The sequence below is a fragment of the Heliangelus exortis genome, chromosome 8 (assembly GCF_036169615.1).
Source record: "Heliangelus exortis chromosome 8, bHelExo1.hap1, whole genome shotgun sequence".
Lineage (NCBI taxonomy): Eukaryota > Metazoa > Chordata > Aves > Apodiformes > Trochilidae > Heliangelus > Heliangelus exortis.
In genome coordinates, this window is record NC_092429.1 from 27227357 (window position 1) to 27252895 (window position 25539).

The following is a 25539-nucleotide window of genomic DNA, read 5'->3' on the forward strand; positions in this document are numbered from 1 at the left end:
TTTGAGGCCGTCTGTTGTTACTTTTAGTTGTTGGAGGTATAAGGCACTCTGAGGAAACCTTTTCAGTGTCTAAAAATAATTATTTGTGGAACTTGGGCTCAGTGGGGATTTTTCTTTGTTGTTCTAATCAACTGTGCAAACAGGCCTTGCTGCAGTGGTTTTCTGTCCATGCCAGGCCTTTGCAGCCAGCCACATGCTGTGTTATACCCTCTGTAGCACAGCTGCCAGTCAACTCTTCTGCTGAATGTGGGTGTGAACAAGATAAAGGAAGCACTCCAGTTGACAGTGAGTATGTGTGTATGAACAGTCTGGGGGATTTTTGGCTATTACCTCCCTTCCAGCATGGCCACAAAACCAGTGGAGCTGGCCCAAGGCAGCAGGAGGTAGGTCCTGCTTCTTCCACACATTTTATCTTGCAGGGCTTCAGCACCAAGGGGAGAGGTCTGGGCACAGCTCAGTGTGAAACCTGTGACATTACTGAGCTGGCCAGATGAATCTCTTCACTAACCCAACTGGAATGCTTATTCAGAATGCTCATAATCATTTTTTTCCCCTAGCTATTGTTTTTGTGCACATCTAAGTTTCAGACCTATAGCCAGAGTCTGTTGTGTCATTCCCCACTATTCCTTGCACCTTCTACTGAAGGAATTAGTTGCCCAAAGTAGTCAACTTTGGGTTTTTTGGGGAAGGGGGGTGACCGTTGTCTTAACTGCATGAGCACTCTTTCCAAGGGAAACAATGGCAAGAAAATTCTCAACTGTGGCAAGCAGAAAGAAAATATGATTGATTATGTAGCTTTGTGCCATCTGCCACTCTTAATGTAGTTAAGATTACTTAATGTAATCTTGATCCAAAATCCTTTTCAAAGATAATACACCTCTCAGCTGCCCATTTTCCTGCTGCACTGTGGACAGTTCCAGCAAAATAACAGTTTTGGCTGGTTATTCCTTTTGTGCTCAGCTGCTCAGACCACCTGTTTGCCACATTCAAATCCTGAAAGGATTGTGAAAAATGAAGGTTCTGAGCATGGACACATTTTTGGGAGCAAGTGCTGAAGTCTTAACACAGCTCTTCCAGTGACTTTACAACCTGGGTCAGAGAGCTGGGGCCAAAATGGCTTTTTTTGAGTTTTAAGTATTGTATAACCTGGATCACTGCTTCATGGGGCACTGTAGTTTTAGTTTTAATTCTATTATTTCATACACAGGAACTCTGCTTCAAACCATGCACTGAAAAGTGACATTCCTGAAGATGTTTTCTACTTGGCCTCCATTTCCCCCCCCCCCTTTTGCTCTCCAGGCTGATCGATTCTCGGATCTGGTGGCAAGAATTTGAGGATTTAGGATGATCCTAACTCTGCCCAGTGGGAATCATGTAAGTATGGCCTGCTGAATGCACTCAGAGCACAAAACTTGTACAAGAAACTCCCAGTGATGTCACATTTTCCAAGGCAACATTATAACCTTTCATTTTTTGGAAATCTTTGCATGACTCAGAAATCTGGCAGTGTCTGAAGCAGGAGCTTTACTGGGATGATGTGAACATCTGGAGTGGCAGGAAGGGTAGATTTTGTTAGGATTTCTTCTAATCCAAATGAAGACCAATTGAAGGAACAGAAGTGGGAGAAAAAATCCAGATGCTGATTAGAGGTCAAATGTCTCCAGGCAACCAAAGACCAGGGATATAAAAGTAAGGGTTAAAACACAGTATGGTAGATCTAATAAAAGAGCACATTATGGTAAAAAACAAAATTATACTGTGACAGATAGCAGAAAGAACATTTTGCCCAATATTCTTCTGTCCTACCTCTAAAATAGAAAATATTTCTGGTTGTATTTCTGGTATTTCTGGTTGTAAATTAAATAATTTCTAGGAGGAAAGAAAAAAATTCTCCCTGACAAAAGGGAAAGGAAATAACATAAAGGATAAAGTACTAAAGAATACAAGTAGGTACAAATATATATATATATATAACCCGTTAGGAACGGGCTCTGGCGGGCACATGGGAAAGGACAGGAACGCAGCCAGCAGCAACGGGAAAGAAAAGAAAGGGAGGAGCTGCTGCCTTTCCCGGTCTTTATAGACTATGGGAGGAAATGGGAGGGAATAGATCCCTCCCTTTGCGTTCCGCCTCTCTCAGAGTCTGAAATCCCTCCTGCTTTAGTTCCTCCTGTTCAAAAGATGATGATTTATCATTGGGAACAGAGACAGTTTTGCATCTGTTATCTTCCTGAGTGATTCTCAATCACAAGACTCATTAGTATCCCCACCACTGTTTCTTACCAGGCGTTTTTGACAAAAAAAAAGAGGTTTTAACATGCCATGTCTGCACTTGAGATGAATTGCTGTAGCCTTAAAAATGCTGGGCACTGAGAACAGGGAAGCAAGAAGGAGTGATGCCTCTTGAAGGAACAATAATATGGTGGGAGAAGGACACAGAGCTGGAGCGAGGAGACCAAGTACCAGAGACTTCTGTAGAGCTAAGGATGGGGCAACTGGAAGCTCTAAAATATTTCTACCAAGGTCAGGTCAGCCAGAAAAGCTTCCTAGCAATGTAACAGAGATTTACTCAACATGCATTTTCAGTCTTACTGCATTTTAGATTCACGTTTTCTGTGTGATTCCTCTTACAGTATTACTATTGCAGAGTGAGCTTTAAAGTATCTTTGCTCAGGATACAGCTTCTCAGTTAAAATTTTACCATCTGTGAATGGCAAAATAGTGCAAAAAACCCTGAATGCCCCACAGCTTCCTACAATTCAAATCCAGAATCACCCTGTCCCTCTCCTCAGGCTTCCAGCAACATCACAGAAATCTCAAGGACATTCTCAGTTCTCTTGGAATAGTTTCAAACTGAGAGGAAAATCCTTCTGCTAAAGATAGAGTTTGAATTGACAAAAGAAACTCTAAGGTGGTTGGCAAGGAATCAAATTTAGTCAAAAGGCTACGTATGTCAGTACCTCACATTTGCATCATCATCTACACACAGAACTAGAGAGACAGATATAGCTATAAGATTGTGGAATTCAACTCAAAACCCTACTTAAATAAATGGGTTTTAATATTAAATTAAAAATCAGTATTTGTCAGAAGAGTATTTTATCTTAATTCTTTCCAGGCAGAATATTTTTGAGTGTATGTTCTACATACATTAAAATAATGGCTACATCAGGTAGCTATAGTAACCAACAGCTGCAAGCCAACAATAGAAGAGTATTTATGCTGCCAACAATGCTGGTTTCTGAATTTACATTTTAAAGGATGTCTCCTTTCCTCATTGCCCATGACTTCTATTTTCAAAGCTGCCTAAATGATACAAATAGCTTATTTAGCTTTCCCAGACTATATTACTTATTTTTAATTGCTTTCAGCTTCAAAGGAGCCTTCATTTTCAGACTGCGTCACCTTCAAATTCTGAGTGGAGACTCCAAGAGACCAATGGAGGAGGAGTTTCTGAAAAATAAAATATGGATTCAGGTCTGCTTTGCTTTGTTCCAAGTAAATGATCTTTGTTAGGAAAGTAAGTTTAGGAAAAACAGGTGCATAGCCATGTGAAAAGCTATCTCTGAGGGGGGCTTAAATAAGTCACTGTAAATAAATAAGTCAACAAAAAGATTTGAACACATGGTGACTAGAAAGATGTGTCTAAAAAACATTTGTGTTTTCTCTGTAAATGCTAATGGAAAATTCACTTCTAAAATGTGCCTGATTCTTACATGCAGTATTTTCACAGTGTCAAAATCTTTCTGCCCAGTTCCAGACAAGACAAGGGCAGAAAGCATGGCACCATTTTCAACACAGCCCATCTGTCAGCTCACCTCTTTTCTCTTTTCTAAGTTCTTATATTCCACAAAACATACTGAGTTTTCACCACTTAAGATACTCAGCTGAGCAGTCATCTGTTATCAGTACATTTCCTCAAGTGTTGGGTTTTTTTTCTATTACAACCCTACTAAAATTGTTTTGTCTCAAGATGAACCTGTATTTGTCCTGTCTACCAAAGAACATTGAATTTGTCTGTTGCTGTTGATCACACAAATCAATTTACAGAGAACTCCCATTGATGAGTCCCTAAATGCCCAAAATATATAAATTAAAAATATTAATAGCATGTTGATGACCTAACAATGGCATGAAAAGTTTTCACCAATGTTCTTTCAGCATCCCCATGGAGAGCCAAGTGCAAGCACCTCTTGCTTTACACCTCACCTCTTCACTTTTCAGCTCTCCTGAAGCAGGAATCCAAGAGAAGCCTGCAAAATTATCTCATGTAATTCCTAGTGGGATAAACAATTGCTCCATTGAGCTAACTCCTGTTTGTGCTCTGGAATCTGTATTAATTAGCAGGGCGCAAGGATAACACGCTGGGAGAACATGTGCTGTCCCCATTGTGACCTGGAAGGAGACCTGACCACGAGGACTTGGGCTCAGAATGAGAAGGATTCTGTGTCCAGTGTACACTTCAGGGGACCAACCAAGTGATGTGGAATCTGTTTGTGCAGCATTGTTCCTTCTTTTTCTCTGTTTGGGAAACCAGATGTTGCTAAGCCCACACCTGGCCACGTGGCTTCCAGAGAGTGAAGTGTTATTGCCTCTTCTCCTGAGAGATGGGATTTGTGAAAGCTGTGGGCAGCTGGACTTGTCCACAGTTGAGCTGGAGATGAGGTGAAAACAAAAAAAAGATTTCAAGCCTGACTTCTACAGGTTAACAAACAGAAGATAATCTGCAGTGTGTCTGCTTTACAGATCCAGGCAGGGCATGGAATGACTGGAAGGCAGAAACACAAGGTGGGGGGGAAGTAAGGGAAAACTACTTTAAATATTTTCCCAAATTAGGGAAAACTGAAAAGAACTCTTAGTGTGTGTCTGGAAGCTTCCATGCTTTCAAGTCCTGTGTGGGGAATTCTGTTTCTGTTTGCATAAAATGAATTGGAAGGGACTATTCTGGAGGGAGACTCATCTGAAACAACTCATTAGATCCAAATCACCCTCCAGGTAGCTAGATTCACTCTAAGGAGAAACCTGGGTGGTTCAGCAAGATGAAATAGAAGCTGGATATGGGTTTGTAGAGCCCTTAAAAAATTTATTAAAATGGTATTCAGTGAGGTCTGATAAATCAGTAAGTCAGCCTTCCCTATTAGCAAACATATCCAGGGATGCTTCGTAGTATTAAGGATAGGAAAATGTAGGAGTGACCAAACCTGTATAAAATTTCAGCTCCTGCTTTAGAGCTTTGGCAGCTGCACTGAAACTTTTATGAAAATGGTATGCTAGGTATGCATTACTACAATAGGATGTTTATGTTCTGGAGCCTTTTTGTTTTCTTAACCTTTTAAGTTAAATAGTTAGGGTGGCAAAAACTCAGTTGGCACAAGCCAATGGCTGATGGGGAGGTGTGAAATGTGTTTTGAGAGTGACACAAACCAAAAAGTGAAAAAAAAGAAAAGCTCCATTCTAGTTAAAAAAAAAAAATCACGAGGTGCTATTCTAAAATCATTCTGTGATGTAAAATCATAGATGAAATAACTTTCGAGAAGCACGTTCTGGTATATGCATCTCTAATGTAAATTCAAATTAAAATCTTAATTTTATCTTCTCCAGATGATTTTAAAATAAGTTGCTTATAGCTGGAGGTAAATTAACATAAAAAATGAATTGTCAGAAATCTTGCAGTTGATCTACTCAGGTAAATACTTTTGATGTCATTAAATTCTCTGATACTGGTAATTTTCCTGAGCTCCAAAATGGAGTTAAAGAAACTGCAGATTTGTAATTCTTTCAAATCTGACAAGGAAAGGAATACAGGTGTTAGGATTTCCCATCCCTTTTCATCACTGCATTTTTCTGAACACTTCTTGTCTTTCTGGTATTTCCATGAACTGAGTGGCAGGGAGAAAACTGTGGCTAGGATGCTCAGGTTCCAAGGAAGCAAATGCAGGTTACAGCTATGAAAATTATGTTTTCTCTTGCTTACTGAGTTCTTATTTTAATGTATTTTCAGAACCTCCTCCTTAGGTACCTTGCTACTGGCACTTCAGAAGATTCAAAAAAAAAAAAAAAAAAAAAAAAAAAAGGGCATTTAGCAGGAAACATTCTATTTATAAGGCTTTTTGGACATTTTTCCATTGTTTATGGTATCCACAGATGAGTTTAAAATGTCATTTCCTTCCCTAACAATCTTATTTTTTGTCTTCGCTTTGATAATCTGTGAGTGTTTATATAGCATTTTGCATGCTTGAAACTAGGAGCATAAATTCTCATATTACTCCAAAAATTATGGACACAGAAGGAAAGAGAAAACCAGTTGGTCCCAATGAATGTGGTTCCAACAGTTTGCCTTCTGGATCAGGATTAAGTCCTACTTGCACCATCCCAGAACTTGTAAGAAGCACATTACCTCTCATGAACAGGTTCAGAAATGCTTTTTAATTCATCTAGCATTATTTCTGTATAGGATTATTTAGAATAATCTGCAAAGAGCAACAAAGGAAGTCAAATTAAACACTTTTTGCTTTCCTGGCTAGTGGCTGCCATCCCTTTTAAAATGTCCTGTGAGATGCTTTAACTCTGCTACAGCTTTTCTCTTCAGTTTTAGACACATCTCTAGCTCATTGCCTGGAGATACCAAGCTTTGCCATCATTGGTGTTGACCCTGAGACAGAAGCAGCACCCAGCTGGTAAAAACCAGAACTGAAATCCCACCTTGCACAGCACACAGGCCCAGTGATCACTTTGGGCACTAGGAAGATGTGATAGATCAGTCCATTAAATCTGCAATCACTGATATGCTTCAGTGGAATCACAGGGATTATCCTATCTGGGACTGAGTCAAAACGTTTAATCCAACTTAGTACAATAGAGTTTTCAACCAAGATAGAAAAAAAAATGCACATAAAGCTTGGCTTTAGGTGTTCAGAGGTTTATTTCTGTGTTTATTTCTTTTCACATCCACCTCTAAAAGCATCTGACTTTTATCACACAGACTTTCTCAATGTTGATTTGTTTTGTGAGCCTCCTGACTTGCTCTGTAAGGGATTTTGGTCATTTGGTGGCTGGAGAATGGAAATCTGCTGCAGTTATTGCTGTTTTGGTTGTGTGCACTGAGAAAAGGAGTGGGGCCCATGGAAAACCCTTGTGTGATGAAGGGCAGGATAGGAAACTACTGGAAAGTTTTTATGTTGCCCAAAGCAGTCAGACTGGGACAAATGACATTTTATCAGATCAGTAGAAGACTGAAAATTAAACACTTGAATTATTGTGTTTAGGTACTAAAACTGAGTGTCTAAACCCAAGAATTTTTCATGAAGCTGAATTTTGCCCATTATCCAGGGAAACCTCCCCCATGTGGACAGATGATCCATGCTCCTTTCTCACTTCTATTTCTTCCAGATCTCACATGGATCTGCTTCATGTGGCTTCCTGCTCCCTCTTTCCTTGTTTCCTGCCCTTCTTGGCCACTCTCAACTATGAATATCTGATAAGTTCCATCAACATGACATTTCCAGAGTTTCTGCCTCAATGGCAGCAGCTCAGCATCGCTTTCACACAAGTCTGCTTTGTTCTCAGAAACCGAGGAAAAGGGAGTGACAAAAATAAAAATTTCCACTGGAAAAAATTGCCATGGGGGCCATCTTATCACAGCAAGATCATATACTCTGCTGGGGAGGCAGAAGAAGGAATCACTGCACCAACATGTAGCACAAAATATAAAATAAAAGCATCTCTCAGCAGCAGGATGATTTCCAGACTCACTTATGAGCATGTTCCATGTGGACTTTGTGAACAGTCTCATACATGCTCTTAATGTACAAAGGGTTGATTTCTATATAATGGATATGTTTACTTCAAAACAAGAATATTTTTCCCAGAACAGGCTGTATTTTTTCCTGATCTTTTGGCTGCAAGCTGCTTTCAGGCTTTTTCAGCATATAACTGAGTTAACAAAGACTTTTCCTCGACTCTGGCATCAGTTTCTATCTCACTGAGTAGTTTCCTGTTTCCTGAGCAGTCTTCCAAAGGCCCTTCCTCCTATAAAAGCAGTTTTCGCTTGACACGGTTCCTAGATTTTACACAATTCATCTTTACAGTTCCTCAACCTGAAAAGACACCGGGAGATTTTATGTCGATAAAAATCATAACCCGGTCTTCGGCTACATCTGAGAGCTGATGTCTGTAAGCAGCGCAGAGACCTGGATTTAGATATGAAAATGTCCCTTAAATTAATTAAAAATTAAAGCAGCTGAGATGGCAACATGGATGTATCCCCTCAGCCACACTTTTCAGGCCTGCGCCCTTTACAGCACAAGACCCACCAAGTTCGGAGCGCTACGGCTGGCAAAAGCAATCCGTTTCCTCACATTTCCGTTTTTTTTTTTTTTTTTTTTTTTTTTGCAATGAAAACCCTTTAAAGGAAAGAAACGGGACTTCTGTAGTGTTCTAACAGGGCTGAGGCGTGACCGGGCACAGGGCCACGAAGGGGACATTCCCGTCTACCACAGGCGATGCAGAGAGCGCTGTACCAGGGTGTGGGGGGGGGGGCATCACCCCCACCCTGGGCAATCACGGAGGGGCCGCCCACCACCCCCCATCTCCGGCCATCCCTGTCACGGGATGTGCTGTCCCTCCTCCGTTCTCCCCCGTAGCAGCGCTGAGAAGCGGGCAGGTCCTCTGGGAAGAAGGCCCCACCGCCGCCATCGCCCCTTTAAGCCCGCGCATTCCGGTAGAAGGAGGAGGTGGCTCCCGGCCCCTCTGGGTCACCGGGACTCCGCTCCCGACCTGCCCCGCTCCCGCAGCCCCGCCTTAGCGAGCCGTAGCCTGTCCCATCGTAGCCCATCCCGTGGGCAGGCGCGGAGCGGCGGCAGGCAGGCAGGCAGCGAGCTCAGCCACCCCCTTCTTGCCGGCTCCGCGCCGCCGGCCGAGCGCCATGAAGGGTGGCGGCGAGCGGCGGGCGCTGTGCTTGGCGGTTTTGTGGCTGTGGCTTCCCGGGCTGTGCCGCGGCGCCATGGATGAATGCACGGAGGAGAGGAGCGGCCGACCCCAGCGCTGCATGCCCGAGTTCGTCAACGCCGCTTTCAACGCCACCGTGCTGGCCACCCACACCTGCGGGACGCCGGCCGAGGAATACTGCGTGCAGACCGGCGTCACCGGCGTCACCCAGTCCTGCCACCTCTGCGATGCCGCCCAGCCCCACCTGCGGCACGACGCCGCCTTCCTCACCGATTACAACAGCCCCCTGGATGCCACCTGGTGGCAGAGCCGAACGATGCTGGCCGGCGTGCAGCACCCCACCGCCGTCAATCTCACCCTCCACCTCGGTAAGGAAAAGGGCCCCTTCGGCGCCATCGGGGGCAGCGGCGGGAACGGAGCGGGGTGGGGCTGAGGAACCGCTCGGCTCGGTGGGGTGAGGTTTAATTAAAGGAGGTTCTTCACGGGTTTAGTGAAGGGCAGAAACATGGGATCCCGTTTGGGTTTGCTTTGTCTCCGAGTTGCGAGGTTGCAGTTTCGAGCCGGCGTCGTGTTAGGCGAGAATCCGGTGCTTGCAGAAGCGGGCGCAGGCGCTTCGCCCCTTGACTGCTGGTGTTTCCTTCAAGGATGGTAAACGAGAAAGTCTCCCTTTCTCTCTCCACAAGTCCCTTAAAGGAAGGTGGTGAGGGGAAGTCGGTATCTTCTCCAAGGTAACAAGTGGTAGAAGAAGAGGAAAGGGCCTCCAGTTGTGCCAGGGGAGGTTGAGATTGGGTATTGGGAGCAAATTCTTCACCCAGAGGGTTGTCAGGCTCTGGCACAGTCTGCCCGTGGGAGTTGTGGAGTAAATCCGCCCTGGAGGGATGTAAAAGCCGTGTTGATGTGGTACTGAGGGACCTGGTTTAGTGGTGGCCTTGGTAATGCTGGGTTAATGGTCGGGCTTGGTGATCTTAGAGGTCTTTTCCAATCTTAATGATTCTACGATAACATGTGTGTAAAAGGCCACATCTGCTTTGTATCCTCTTATACCAGGGGTGTCTTGTCCTTTCCTAAATATTGTGTGGGTTTGGTTTGTCAGAGAGCAGTTAGCATTACAGCAGCATGCTTGACATGGAGCCTGGAAAGGAAAAGGAGAATTTTCTGATTAATTGGCATTCCGGGAGGTTCCTGTGGGATAAAGTATTTTAGCTCTCACATTGGTTTGTGGACAAGCTTTCCTTTCCTTTGTTCATTCAGTATATTTAAGCTGTCTTGACAGGGAGAAAGTATAATTGGTTTGGGAGACAACCCAGCCAACAGAAAGTTAAAACCACAGCTTATATCCTCGTGTCATTAAATAAAGTATAAACAAAAATATCCTCAGCGTAACCATTCATGGTTTCTGTTCTAGAGCAACTGCTGAATCTTAAGTTTTAGCAGCAATAATGCCTCTCGCACTTGGTGTAGTTTGGAGGAGGGAAAAAAGAGTTGCAATAGACCTCAGGGAGCTGGATCTTAGATTTTGACAACCTGAGAACAGGTTTTGTGGAATCTCCCACCCGTGTTCATGAGACGGAGATTATGGCACTGAGTCCTGTACCAGGGGTCACCTGCTGACCACATCTATCTGCTCCTGTAGTGTCTGAACTGCCTTAAAGTGTTTCTTTGTGTTAGGGGCTTTGAAATTAATGTCAGGTAAGTGCACTTTTTTGTTTGGTTTTGTTTTTTTGTGTTTTACATTGCTGGGTTTTATTCAGGGCACATTGAAAAAACAGTAAACTAGGATTTGATCTCCACTTCTTTAATAAAAAAAAAGAACATAATTCTTTGCCATTGAGGTAAAATCTAGTTTGTAGGCACATCTGTATTACTGCTTCTCTGGAGTCTGTGCACCTGTATGTATATGGCTGTTCTTTGAAAAATAATGTTTTTCTGACATTTTGGCACAGTTTGTGCCATATCCTGGGCTGTGAAGAAATGCAAATGCTTCTTTGATTAAAACAACCATATATTTGTAGCATTGCAGCATGATTCTTGGGTTTCAGGTTTGTTTGCAAATGAATTTGCTGTGGCATATTTTTAGACTGGAGTACAACTTCCAAAGAAGAAGCTGTCTGGCTGAGTTTCTGATATTTGAGTGTCTGTTTTGTTTGTTTGTTTGTTTTCCCAGCTCAAGTCTTTGGATGGGTTGTTTGTAGTGTCTTTTAAGAATTGAAAGCTTGTTTGTGGTGTGGTGGTGGTGGCAGGAATTAGTTGAATTGGTTTTAAGATGACTAACAGCAAAGCTGTCTGCATGCATGCTATGCAAGCAGTAAATATTCCTGTATGCCTTTGCATCTTGAAGAACTGGGGAGTACCACAAAAAAAAAAAAAAAAAAAAAAAAAAAAAGTGCCCCAAACTCCTCCGCTATTTTGTACTTTTGTGAAGACTTCAAGCCATCTTTTTATGAACTGTGGGGTGCTGTGTTTGGATTCTGTGTGCCCCCAGGGCTGCTCCCCACAATGCACCGTGGTCTTCAGGACAAATTATTGACATCTCAAGAGAAAGAGGCAAAAGGCTTGAAAAGTATTTGTTTATTCAGCAGGACTGAACACATTCTGGGATGCAGAGCCCTATTATGCATCTAGTTCTGTTTGATCTCCAAGGATTAGGCTGTGTCCTTGTTTGATGCTGCAGTTGTCTTTATTTCTAAAAGCAGTGGTATCATGAATGGTTACTGTTGCTTTGCACCCATTCAGGACCAGCAGTGCCAGCTTTGGCCTTCAAGCATGCAAATGCCACCCTGCATTGAGTTTTTGGCAGTTTAGAATGTCTTGATTAACATCCAGAGATGTTCAGTCCATGTAGATCAGGGTAATGTTTTGGAAGAGCCTGCCAAAGGTCAATAAAAACTGTGGGTCTGTTGCCATTGTGTGGGAGTGGACTGTAGGGGTTTCTTTGACCCTTCTTTATTTATTTTTTTTTAACAGTTTAAAAAAAATGTATAAAATCTTTAGTTTTGAGATGAGATGCTATTGAAGGGCTTGATAAAAAACACAGCAGAGATCACTATTACCAAGGTAAAGGCTCAGATCCTTTGAGTATTTGGAAAGGAGTTCTGTTCCCAGAAGTTATGGTGCTTTGTGGGGACAGGACACTTGGGGTAATTACGAATTCTTGCACAAGGAACATCTCGAGTTATAAAAACTGTTTCTCTTTACATGAAGATATTAAGACTCCCTAAGTAAGACGCCTCCCCCGAGAAGCTTTGAGACAGGAGTTTGCAGCTGTTATGTCAGGATAAAGGAGTAGAACCTATTCCCAGGGTGGTGTCTGGGTGATGAGGTTAGTGGGCAAGAGGCAGGAGGAGCACTGCTATGTCACTTTTCCCACTTTTCTTAAAAGTATACCTTTTTTTCCCTCGTTTTCCAGTTCCTCAGGTTGAATTATGTCTAATTCAGTCTGGTTTTCCCAATATTGCCTTCCCACTTTGTTCTGATATAGTCCAGGAACAAAGGGACTTAAGGACTGCGGTGCCAGTTTTTAAATAGAAGATGGAAGCTGAGGCGTTACAGTACATATTGAGTTGTCTGCTTTTTTTTGAAGCCAGTGTCATGTTGTTTTTACTGTCTGCACTGTTGGCTTCTGATGGGAGCAGTTGGATAGTTCTGGCATCTCCCTAGTGCTTTGTGTGCATGTATTTTACCACAGCTTTGTGATTTAGCCCCCTAATGCACCAAAACAAAGCCATGTGCTACAGAGTCTCCTTTCAACGCTGGAAGAAAGGGAAAAGAAATAGCATGGAGATGCATGGAATATTTTTGGTGCTGGGCAGTGTTGCTGGGCAAAGGCTTTGTATTTTTTCAGGTGATGTCTACTTTTTCATAGCAGATTTTTGCTTCTTTCAGGAGCCCTTATCTCCATGTGCTTTTAGTTGTTTCTGCTCCTTTTTTTTAATCCACTTTTGTATGTGTGTTCCCCTTCCCAGCCACCCCTGCTAGAGACACCTCTTCTTTTTCACCACCACTTTTACTCTGCCTGGTTTTGCTCGATTGCAGCTACTGTCATCCCAGGGTTTTGTTCCTGGGACAAAGAGGCAGCATCCTCAGCATGCTGGTGGCTGTGGAGTGGCCCTTTCTCCACTGAGAGGAACAACACTTTTATCAACCAGCCTGTGAGCAGTCTGGTCTGGCTTTCCCTGTCCTCTGCATCGAGGTGCCCAGGAGATGTCCTTGAAGAGTAAGACTTTGGGACTTGTCTGGGACAATTTGGTAGACAGGAAAGATCAATTCCCACCTCTCCTCTCGTTGCCTAGGGAGAGGAGCTGGCACTGGGTACTGGAAGGCATCTGCTGATCTGTCTTTTAAAAAGAAAAAAGCAATTGCTGCTTAACCTTCATTAAAAGGCATGTTTGTGGGCATGGATCACAGTTAGAATTGAGTGTTCCTGTCTTGAATTCTACTCAAAAAAAAAAAAAAGAGTGAGACTCTTAAATCTGCTCCACAATGAACTGCATCTCAAGTGCTCCTACATGAGCACACTCAGTATGAGGAACAAACAGGAGGAGCCAGAAGCCTTGGCCCCATCCCAGAGATATGACACTATTGACATTAGTGAAACCTGGTGGGATAAGTCCTGGGATAAGTCCTGTGACAAGTCCTGTGACTGCTGTGCCATGATGGGTGGTTACAGGCTTTTCAAGAGGGATAGAGAAGGCAGGAGGGGTTGGGGAGTAGCATTGTGTGTAGTGGAAGGGCTGGAATGCGTGGAGCTTGCAGTTGGCAGTGGCACAGTTGAGAGCCTCTGGGTGAGGATCAAGGGGCAAACATTTAAAACAAATGTCATCCTGGGAGTCTGCTGTAGGCCACCCAGTCACGATGAGGAAACTGAAGAGAGACTCCTTAAGGAATTACAGGATGCCTCCAGGTCATCTGCAGTTGTCCCCATAGGGGACTTCAGTTTACCTGATATCAACTGGGAGCACCATGTGGCTGAAACAAGCAGGTACAGAAGATTCCTAAACCACCTAATTGATAACTTTATGGTACAGGTGTTGAATGAACCAACCAGGAAAGGTGCCTTCCTTGATTTGTCACTTGTGGATGGACAGAGAGGCCCTGGTGGGTGAAGTGGCAACTGGAGGCTGCCTTGGCCACAGTGACCATGAAGCAATCAAGTTTAATATAGGTGGTAATAGGAGGAGAACTGACTGTGAACATGAGGAAAGCAGACTTCAGGTTGCTTGAGGAACTGCTTGGTAAGGTCTCCTGGGAAAAAGCTTTTCAGGGTGCTGGAATACAGCAATGCTGGTCACTTTGAATCACCACCTCCTAAAAGCACAGGACCAGGCAGTTCCAAAATGCTGGAAGTCAAGTAGGCAAGGTAGAAGGTCACCCTGGGTGAGCAGAGCTTTTCTACTAGAACTAAGGTACAATAGGAAGGTGTATGACCAGTGGAAGGAAGGAGAAACACCATGGGAGGACTATAGGGAGGGCATAAATCCAGGCAGCTAAAGCCCAGCTAAAGTTGAAGCTGGCCTGCACTGTGAAGGATAATTAAAAAGGCTTTTAAAAATATGTTAATGGCAAAAGGCAGGCCAGAAACAATATTGGTCCATTACTTGATGATCATGGACACCTCATAAATAGAGATATAGACAAAGCAGAGATATTTATGCTTTCTTATTGTCTGTCTTCAACACTGATCATAGGCTTGAGCACCACCAGATTCCTGGGCTGGTGAACCATGACTGTGCAAGTGATAATTTCATACTTAGCTCTGAACTTGTGTGGGATTTGCTGCCCCAGCTGGATCTTTATAAGTCAATGGGGCCTGGTGGGATTCATCCAAGGATGGGATTCATCCAAGGATACTTAAAGAGCTGGCAGAGTTCATAGTGAAATCTCTCTCGATGATTTTTCAATGCTCTTGGGCATCTGGAGAGGTACCACTTGACTGGAAGTTGGCAAATGTCCCAGCCTTCAAGAAGGGCAGCAGGGTTACTCTCACCTCAGTGCCTGGTAAGATTATGGAGAAGATTATTCTGGGAGCTCTTGAAAAACACCTTAAAACCCACACCCTCTTTGCATGTCCCAGACAACATGGGTTCATTAGGGTAAGGTCCTGCTGAACTCTCTTTCTTTGCATAACAAGGTAACCCACCTAATTGACCAAAGGAAGCCAGTTGATGTCATCTTTCTGGATTTCAGAAAGGCTTTGATACTGTCTCACAATATCCTTCTAAATAAAATGTCCAGCATCCAGCTGGACAAGCACATAATGCAATGTGTGACCAACTGGCTGATGGGTCGAGCTCAAAGGGTCATAGAAATGGGGTCACACTGGCAACTGGTCACAAATGGGGTTCCACAGGGATCCATTTTAGGACCAGTTCTTTTTAATATATTTAGAAATTCCTTAGATGCAGGACTCGAAGGATTACTAATTAAGTTTGCAGATGTCACCAAATTAGGGGGAGTGGTTGACACTCCCAAGGGCAGAGAGGCCCTGCAGGGGGATCTGGGCAGATTAAAGTGCTGGGCAATTGCCAATTGTATGAAGTTTAACAAAGAGAAGTGTCTGGCACCTGAAACATGGTCAGCCTGGACCTCAGCACAGATGATGCTCTCAGACACATGGTGTGGTTCTTGGGGTGCCCTGCACAGGGACAGGAGTTGGACTTGATGATCCTAATGGGTCCCTTTCAACTTGGTGGATTTCTGTGATACTTGACTGTAGACCAGCCTGGAAACTCATGTTGCTAAGCTGGTTAGTATCTTCTGTGTATTAAATGAAGAAAAAAATTGTGAAAGTTGCTGGTTGTTAGAAGCCTATCTCCCTCACCTCCCCTTTTTCATGACTCAGTCCTTTATTTGGCTTTGAGGGTGGTGCTTGGTTGGACGTGGTCTCTAAAGTGTTGTTTGGGGTATGACTGCCATTTGAAGGCATTTATAAGGAAACCCAGGCAAGATGCCAGTTTTTAAGTTCAGCTCTGGCTTGATTTGCCAGTTGTTTGTAGCAGATGTGAGATTTTTTTTTTTCCTTTAGTACAAAAGAACAGCTTTTTAATTTTTTTTTTTAAAGGAGGGCTAAAAATGTGCCTCAAATTACATCCCAGTGGCATAAACTACATCCTTCATCACTTGATTTATTTAGCATATCAGAGTGCTGCTGTGAGTATGCTGGCTATCCTATAAAAACTTTTAAGAGGCTGTGATTCCTTCCCTTCTTAGGGAACCACAAGCAGGATGGATGCACGTGGAGTTTGGAATTAAAAAATGCTGAGAAGGGGCAATCAAGGTGCTTGGGAGAGAGTGTTTGCAGCATCAGGCTGGTTTGTTGGGAAGCCCTGGCAGATGTTTTGGGAAGGGCCGGCTGCTTGCTGCTGTGTCCTGGCATTTGAGGAGCCCTGGGGGAAACTCTATTTTAGTTGGTCATGCAAAGGCTTGATTTACATTTTGCAGGTTCCAACATGAGTAGTTAAAAGATCAGGGCTTTTAATGGGCAGCAGTTGTTCAGTGCAGTTATATAAAGTTGCTTTCAAGCTCCTTATCAACTTCCTGCATACCTTTGAAATTCCCAGGTTTTTTGCAGTACTGCATTTTTGAGTTGCTGGTGATGCCTTTGGGAATACTATCCATGACAGAGCACTTATTTTTGGGGGGAGGTGGAGAGAGCTGGGAGAGAGTTCTGCTGCAAAACCAGCTGCTAGTTGTGGTTCTTGCCCTGAGCTGCTGGAAGCATTTAATCCCTGGTTTTGACACAGTTTTGTAGTTGCTTTTTTAGGTTTAAACCTTGGTTTTGCTGCTCAGAACTCTTGTCTTGCTGAAAAATTTCTGGCTTATCTAGAAGCATTAGGTAGCATTTCTCTTCTAGCCTGGGGCTTGGGGTGGGAGCTCTTTTGGCCTCTCTGCAAGTAAAATCCCAGGCTGCTTCCCACAGAAATGCAAAATGGGATTGCTCTGCAGACAACACAGAAAATAATTTACAACACAGATGGATGGGATGGGAAATTTGGATCTCCATAATTCTTAAAAAACAGGCCCGTGAGCTATGTTCTTAATTGTACAACCACTGTCTCTGACCTCCTCCTGTTGTCCTTGGTGCCCTAACTCATCATTTGGCACCACTGGTGGTACCGTGCAGAGGGATTCCATCCAAGCCTGCTGTCTGCCTGTTTCCTACCTGTGGATTAGGTGGATTGTGAGGTCTGGTGTGTTAAACTGAGGTGGTTTTATGTCACCATCACAACCATCTTGGGAACCTCAGCCTGGGGCTGCAGCCCCTTGTAGAAGTGCCTGCCTGAGAAGAACTGTTTGAGCCTGCATTTAGGAATCTCAACCATGAGATCTTGCTTATTGGTGGCTACAACTGTGTATTGATTAGAAATAAAATTAGTCTGATAAATTACTGAAAAATCACACAAACCTTGCTGGGTTTGGCCTGCTACACAAACGGGAATATATTGGGGTTTTTTTTCACCCAATAGCCCTGTCTATATCAAACCAAGTTTTTCAGGCTTTCAGTGAGAGATAAATTTGGATTGCTTGTATGAAGGACCTGGGACATCCCTAGCTGTGTTTAAAATTCTTTGTAATACTTTGTAGGGGGAAAACCACTTAACATCAAGCTGTTTGCACTTGGGATTGATCTCCTCATCTGTAGCATCTCTTGAGTGTAATGCAGGGTTTTTAGAGGGCTGCTGGCAGGATAATCATGTTGGCTGTTCAACCAGGATTCTCCAGAGCTTCAGAACAGCCTAATGAAGCATCTGGGCCCTGAAATTAGAGCTGTTGCTATTAGACATGTATGGGTTTCAAACAGGACTGGATATACTGAGCTGAAAGGCTGCATCCTGTAGACTGCCTTGCTGGAGGTGCAAACTCCTAGTAGTGTTTGATTTAGGTATTTTTGGAGTAGAACAATGATTTCTCAGATGCTTTGTCTGGTGTAGATGCTTGAAAACAGTGGGAACTCATAAATTGTAGAAAGGAACAGAAATGGAAAGGTAATTTTATTTAAATTTAAAAGAAATAAGTAAACCTTAGTTTTTAATCTCTTTTGTACCAGTCCCACCCTACTTGAGTGATCACTTACCAGAACCCCCCTCCCATTACCAACTCCTTCTCTATGCTGTGATCTTCACTGTTCCATTTTGAAACTGGGTGGCAAAGCACTTCTTGTTTCCATGCTTCTACTTGTTTTAGATATTCCAGAGTGATAGTCATCAAAGAGCTATTTCCAGTGGTAATAATGCTTGCAGTTCTGACATAACACAGCTGCGTTCAGTAATGGAGAATTTCAAATTTTCCTCTTTTAGAAATAGTATCCAAAACCTGTTTTTTGTTGGTTTGTTGGTGTTTTTTTGTTTGTTTGTTTGTTTGTTTTCTCCCCTGGTAGGTAAGCTGGTACCATCTTTTATGTGGGAGGTAGATGGCTTGAGGGCTTATTTGCACAGTTGGATGGGGGGATTTGTTCTTTTTTCTCGGGGGACAAGATTTTTAAGATGTTGGTAGAGGTGGCATATTGTGGTCTTGCAAAGACCCAGGACTTGTCGGGGTTTTTGGGTCAGCCTTCTGTAATGTTCTAGTTTCTGTTCTGGGGTTGGGTGAGATTTGGATATCTGACTTGGCTTTGTAGTGGGTCCCATGTTTGACAGGAGATCACCAGCCTCACAACAGATCTAATTCATCCTTGGGGGCTTGAGGTGCTGATCAGGGAAGCAGAGGGTGCTTTAAATGGCTTTAGGTGTGGAACTGGTTCCTGCCAGTGGGCTGAAGTGGAACTGGGGAAGACTTGGCCCTTGCATTGCTCCTAACCCTTTGTAATGGAAAGATACATCTGAGGAATCTCTTAGAAAAACAACCCCCAAAAAAACCAGACATAAAACCTGCTTGGTGGGTTCCCAGTTTGTGTGTGTTCAAGTGGGCAGTGGCTGACTCCATGTGTCCTTGTCTTGCTGCCCAAAACTCTTGTTCCCTCAGATCCTACAGGGCTGAGGGACCTTTGTGGAATTCGGGGTTGGCACCAGGCCAGTCCTAAGCACAGTGCTTTTATCTTGCACGTTGTTTTTTTCAAGTTTGCCAAGTTGGTTGAGCTATAAAGCATCGGAAGCGACTTATTCCCACCTCAGTGAGCTGATGCTCACACAATATCTAGTACAGCTGTGGGGGTTTTGTGGATTGTTGTTGGGTTTTGGTTTTGTTTTTTTTTTTGCTTTTTGTTGGTTGTAGGGGTATCAAGGATCGTGAAGTTATATACATATTTTTAAATGTATGTTTTCTTTCAATTTTCTGGGGTTTTGTGTATGTTGTGACAGGAAAACGCATCTTTCTAACCTGTGAAGGGCTGTAAATCCTGAACTTGGGGCACCCCTTGCACCCCAGGCTGGTTTTCTCTGTTCCCTGGCAGAGTGCTGCCAGTCTTCATTTGAATACAAGCACACAATTTCATGAAAAATTATCTAAGAGGCACTCTTAATAGCTGTTTAATTTGCTATCCACCAATATGTTTAGAAATTGGTAGGAAAAGGAGCTTGGTGGCTCTGAAAATATGCAGGTAGCACTAAGAAAGGACAAGAGAAGATTCCCAAAGTCAGGTTTGTTGACTTTCTGTGCTTTGGTTCTCTTCAAGTTAAGCAAAAACCTAGCAATAAAAATCCTGGATTTTTTTAAAGTCATGTTTTACTCCTAATTCCTAGCACCTACCCATGGTGTTCAAAAGTTGCCTGGGACAGCTGAGGGCTGGGATGATCATCAGAGTTTACAGCTCTTGTAACTGTCCTGTTTATGTCAGGGAATGAACTGGATTTGTTTTCTGGTACACTTGAAGTCATCAGCTTTTGTCTCTTTGTCCTTTTTTTCCCACCCAATTAATGGTTCATTAACCAAGGATCTGGATGTGCAGTCAGAGCAGTGCCAAGGTCTGGGCTGCTGACACTGATCTTTGCTTGGGTGGTGTCAGTAGCATATTTTACATATATTACATAGTAATATAGTAGCATATATTACATAGAAGAGTCTACAGATGTTGATTGGAATCTTGGTTCTTTTGCAAAACCTCCTAATATGTCCCCTTGTTAATTTGTCTGAAAAATTAGTCACTTTTCCCATGCCATCCATTCAGTCTGTTTTGCAGCTCCAGGGCTGTGGGGTGTTTTTTTATGAACTGCATGGTAGAAAACACCAATGGCTTTTGTCTTTCCTTCATACTCACAGCTTCCTGGTCATCCCCATGTGCTCAGCATTCCCTCTGCTTCCTACCTACCTGCTCATAGTTTTGGGGGGAAAACCACAAGAGACTGGCCAGAGGAAAAACCTCAAAAGAATGAGTTGGTGTAGCTGTTTGGACCTATGGAAGATGCAGATGTGTGGAGTGCTTTATTCACATTTCTTCTTTCTGTGCATAGTTAGTGTAACACAAGAAAACTTTATCACCCCCCATAGAGTCACTTGTGGCCAGACTTCAGAAATTTGCTGGTAATAGTCCAAAATTCCTACAGAGCTGTGCCCCTGGAGCCCTCTGTGGGCTGCAGAAACATTTGCTGTGTTCAAATACCTGTGCTGGCCACTCAAGGTGAGTAGAGCTTAAAACATAAAGTTGAACTCTGACAGCTTTTACTTTTTCAAGCCAGATTCCAGCACAGGCAGCTCAGCAGACAAGGTAATGGATTGTAAAAGGTTCTGTTTGGAAGGTAGGCATGGAGGCTCTGAAAGGTGTGGAAGTTACTCATGGAATTGACAGGTTGTATGGCCATATATATTGATATTATATAATATATATATACAATATATATATATAATACATAATATTCCTTGAGGAAGAAGTGATGGTTGTTACAGGTGGTACTACAAGGTGTCCTAGAGATCTAAAATAAGGACAGCTTCACTGTGTTTTAAAAAAAACCAAAAAAACAAAAAAAATCCATGGTGGTTTTCTGACTGTCCTGCTTCTTGAGGTAGATGCTAAGACCACTCATTTCTCTTGCCTTATCAACCTTTTTGATGGGAAAGACAAGAGCTTCCAGGACACGTGATGATGGGTTTGTATATTGAATAAAACATCATTCTACTTTTATCAGAGTTAATGATTGATGAGGTTAATGGTTGATGAGGTTCCAGTAGCAGAGACTTGCTTTTAGGTGTAATCAAGCAATGGTAGTTAAATGAGCATGTAACTCCTAATTCTGTGTGCTTGCTTTGCATCCCTGAGAAAGGCATGTTCAAAGCTTTTGGGAGGGAGGATTCTTATCCTGCTGGAAAAGATTACTGGTCATCCTGAATCAGCAATTAAAAAGGGATTAATAAATAATTAAGGCATGCCTGGAGCATCTTCCATCTACTGTGCCTTAAGGATACATGCCACTGAGGAGTGCTACCAAGGTAAACCCACCAAATCATTAAAAGTATTTTTAATACTTGAAGGAAGCCTGTAAGATGGGGACAGACTTTTTAACCAGGCCTGTAAGGAGGGGGAGGTACATACTACATAGAAGGAATAAATTTTTTACAATGAGGGTTGTGAAACATTAGCCCAAGTTGCCCAGAGGGATGGTAGATGCCCCATCCCTGGAAACATTCAAGGTGCATCCTGGTCTGGTTTGAGATGTCCCTGATCACTGGGGACACATGGATGGGCTGGATGACCTTGAAAGGTCCCTTCTAACATAAACCAGTTTATGATTTTTTAAAATTAAATATAAGCCATAAAGATGAGCTGTAGGATACTTCCCATTCTGAGCTTGACTAAGGAACAGGGAAGTGCTCAGACACTTTCTGTTGATACCTTTTACAACTTCCTCATCTGCTGCTTTCCCCTCTTTCCTCTTCCACAAGTGCCAAGGCTTTCCTGATGACAGTCCTGTGTTTTGTCATCAGTTGCTGTGGCATTTTGTCTGCTAGAATCTTCAAAGTGTCCTTGCAGAATAGCTGTCCTGCTGCTCAGTTTGGGAGGCAAGGAATGAAGGTAACTGTCTTCACAGCCTCTCAGGGTATGCTGCCTTTTTTCAGCCCTCCAGCACGTGTCCTTGTCTCAGCTTGCTTGATTAATGGAAAGATAACCTTTTCCTGGCCTTGGTGAGGCTGGAATGTGCCTAGGGACACCCAAGTGCTGGTTGGTGGGAAGGAGGCACCAAGGATGTGCAGCCCCAGGATGGGAGACAGAGTGAAAACATCTGTAGCCAATTTTGAAAACACATTTTTTTGAAAAAACAGGGTGTGTGGTTGTTGGGTTTTTTGCTTGGTTGGTTTTTTATTGTTTTTTTGTTTGCTTTTTTTTTTCAGGAGGACTGTTTTGATAAGGCAGACTCATAAAGTGAGGATTTTAGATGATGGGAAGCTCCAGTGAGCTTTGAATGCTCAGACTTTTGTGAAGGGAAGGAAATGAGCAATCTGAAATTCTCACTTTTGTGCCCTGCACATGGATGCAGGGTCATTAGTTGAAGTAAGAAACCTGAAAAAAACCTTGAGCAAGAAATTAGGGAGCATTTCTGGGGAGGATTTGCATAGAGTAGGCATTAATTTATGCAAGTTAAAACACTGAATTCTTGTAGAGTTTTACTTTTTATATAAAACACCTTTATTTGGAGATTCAGCTGTCCTAGCTTGTTTTAGCTGACTTTGTGTAAACAGAACTATCAATTGGTTTTGGTTTTTTTTAATTAATAACTCATTAAACTAAGTAGACAAATTGACATTTATGCAGCTGCTTAACTACCCTGGAAGCAGATTCAAGGGCAACAGAGGGAATAGTGGAAATAGTGGAAAATCACTTGCTAAGCAGTTCACTTGTTAGCCTTTAAAGCTTTTCATCACAAAGAATTATTTAAAAAAATGAGTGTCAAATTAAATCTAATTTTCATAAATATTGTTGAAGGTCAAAATTGCACATCCTAAAGCAGTGAGCCTCCCGGGGTTACTCATTTTAGAATTAATAACACCATAAGGACTTGCTTTTCTCTTTGTGGACTTGGGGTTCCCATAGTGATGGCTGAGACAGAGCCCATAAAGAACTCTTGTGCCACTGTTATTCAGGAGAATTAAACATACACCAAAGAAGAAAAGGAAGCTGAAGTCTCTCAGTGGTTTGGGTTAATAACTAGGAAAGCTCCTGTAGAGTTACTGTTCTTTACATGTCAGCTTGGCTGGGCTGAAGTTGCAGAAAAAGTATTTCTTTTGTTCAAAAACTTCCTAAGAGATGAAAAGTTGGCATACACATCTCCTAGGAGGAGATTTTCTTGCAAGTCATCTACCATCTGTCCAGAGCTGTAGAGCTTCTCTTCCAGCAAACAGAGTCAACCAATAAACTGGGGGTAAATCTTTGTAGAATGTTGATGTAAAAATGGTTATGCCTTCTGGTTTTGGTGACAAAAGAAGTGCTTTTTGGTCCTGGAAATGAACTGTACTCTGGTTGTAAGGAGAGATTTTTTTTGTAAAGCAACTTTCATCTACTTGGTTAATCTGTGGGTGCCTGCAGGAGTGGAAAATGAGTTCAGCACACTTGGGCTTTTCTTCCAGAGGACTCCCTTTAGTATGAGTCTGCCCATACAGAGGTAAAGATGAGCAAGAAAACCCCTCAAGCAGTGTGGGTTTTTTGCCTGGGTATCCAGCAGGTCCTGCCCAGGCAACTTGCTGGACCAGTCCATCCCATCTGCTGGTCTGGGGCTGCCTCTGAGGTGCTGGGAAGAGGTGTGGAGTGTTCAGATATGGGGTGCTTGGGCAGGAGCACCAAGGTCACTGCTGCTTTACCCTCCTGCAAGGGTGTAGAGGTAGTGATGCCTGGAAGCAGAGCACAGAGAGAGATGCTATTCCCTCAGATCACTCCTTATAGAATCACACATCATAGAATCACAGATAAGTTTGGGTTGGAAAGGATCTTAAAATTACTTAGATCCAAACCCCCTGCCACTGATAGGGATGCATCCCACTCCACCAGGCTGCTCAAATCCCATCCAACCTGGCCTTCAACACTTCTAGGAAGGGAACACTTCCACAACTTGCCTGGGCAATAATAAATAATGCTTGGAAGCTGTCCAAAATGGGCTGGGTTTCAAAAGTAGTGTGAAGTCACTGGGGTATTTTATTTTTTATGATAAACACATAGGTTTTGTTTTTTTTTTCTAGCACAGCAAGTTTGTGACTGTTTTGGAGCATGGTGCCTCCAGCCTGAACTCAAGCCAAATCCTCCCAGCAGGGTAAAAAAGCTTTGTTTGCTAAAGATAGCATGGACACATGTATGCAGTCCAGGCATTTTGGAGGTGCTTTGTGTGGGCTCTGATTTAAAGGCATCCTAAAGAAAATTAAAGGGATCACAACTACCTAATGAATAAAGAACTATTTAAGGTCAACTTCATCCTTTATAGCACCTCTTCTCTATGGCAACCATGCCAAATGGTACGTACTCCATCACACAAGCATATTGTGCATCAAATTCAACTCTGTTGTGCTTCCAGGTGATCAGGCATCAGCTTTTGGCATCTCCCATCTCTGAGGCTGGAAAATGTCATTAGGGAATACCTGCAACACATTTGGGCTGCCTAAGGGTAGAGCTTGTGTTTGTGTTAAGTGGGCTGACCCTGAAAAAAAGTTGTGTAGCTCTCTCTCTTAGTTATACTTCCTTTGGATTTATTAAATAGCTGCTCTTTGCACAGATGGAAAAATGTGAAAAATAGAAGTGCTCCAGGCAGGGCTATTGTCTTGGTGTTGACAGGTTTGCTGGCAGCTGAAGCATATCTTGTATTTTAAGGTTTTGGAGAGGATTGTTCTGTGATGTCCTCTTGACCCTGGACTGATGTCCTCTTTACCCTGCCTTCCTGAGCTAAGAAGAGACTTTTGGATAAACCAGGTTTTTAGTGTGCTACCACTCAGTAGGTAGTGTGCTTGATACTTCTGATGGATTGTTGCCTTTTGTAATGAAGAGGCCCCAGCTGCAAAGCTGGTGGTGAAAGATCCTGAAATAGTGTCCCATTTTGGTACAACTCTTTACTAAAAATATTTTTTCTTTGTTACATCACAGTGCAGGAAAGCTGCTGCAGCTTCTTGGTTTTCACTGTCATGTTTGTCTTACCCCCTGTGTGCCAGGTTCCCTTTCTTTTTGTGGCTTCTCAGTGTTTTGTGCCAAACCCCTGCATTTCAGATCCACTTCCCAGCTTTTTACTGGCTTGGGAATCTCCACACAGTTCTGTGCCTTTGGTGTGTGATAGAGACACAACTCTATGGAGCCTGAAAAGTAGAAAGTGATGAAAATCTCTGAAAGAGATCCAAGGTTTTTTTGTGCTTCTATGCAGCCTTTTGCCTCTAATTATTCTGTGGTTTAAAAAGAAAAAATGGCCACACTGTAGGAAATTTTTTTTTCCTATGGGATTATAGCTAGTCAGACCCAGGTTTCTAGGTGATCTTCACCTGGCTGCTTGTGTCTGGATCTTTTGCCAGTGTCAAATGATGTGCTTTCTCTTGGAAAAGCAGTAGGAAAAGCCAGGCTGTTCTTCATACCTTCCTCTTATGTTTGCAGTGGTTTTTTTTCCCCAGTATTCAATGGTGCTGAGAGGCAGTGCTCAAGACAATGAAGTTTGGGACCCACCAGGTCTATGGACTGTCCCCGGTGGTCAGTGGGTTGGTGCTTCC

The 25539-nt window shown here is 43.0% G+C and overlaps 1 protein-coding gene across 1 annotated transcript in view; it reads left to right on the forward strand.

Annotated features, from left to right (window-relative positions):
• The first annotated feature begins 8767 nt into the window (after positions 1 to 8767).
• Positions 8768 to 25539, forward strand: part of LAMC1 (laminin subunit gamma 1) — a 61180-nt gene continuing 44408 nt past the window's right edge. Inside the window, exon 1 of the mRNA XM_071751208.1 lies at positions 8768 to 9314. Within this exon, the coding sequence (XP_071607309.1) occupies positions 8924 to 9314 (391 nt within the window). The 5' untranslated portion in view covers positions 8768 to 8923. The remainder of the gene's footprint in view (positions 9315 to 25539) is intronic.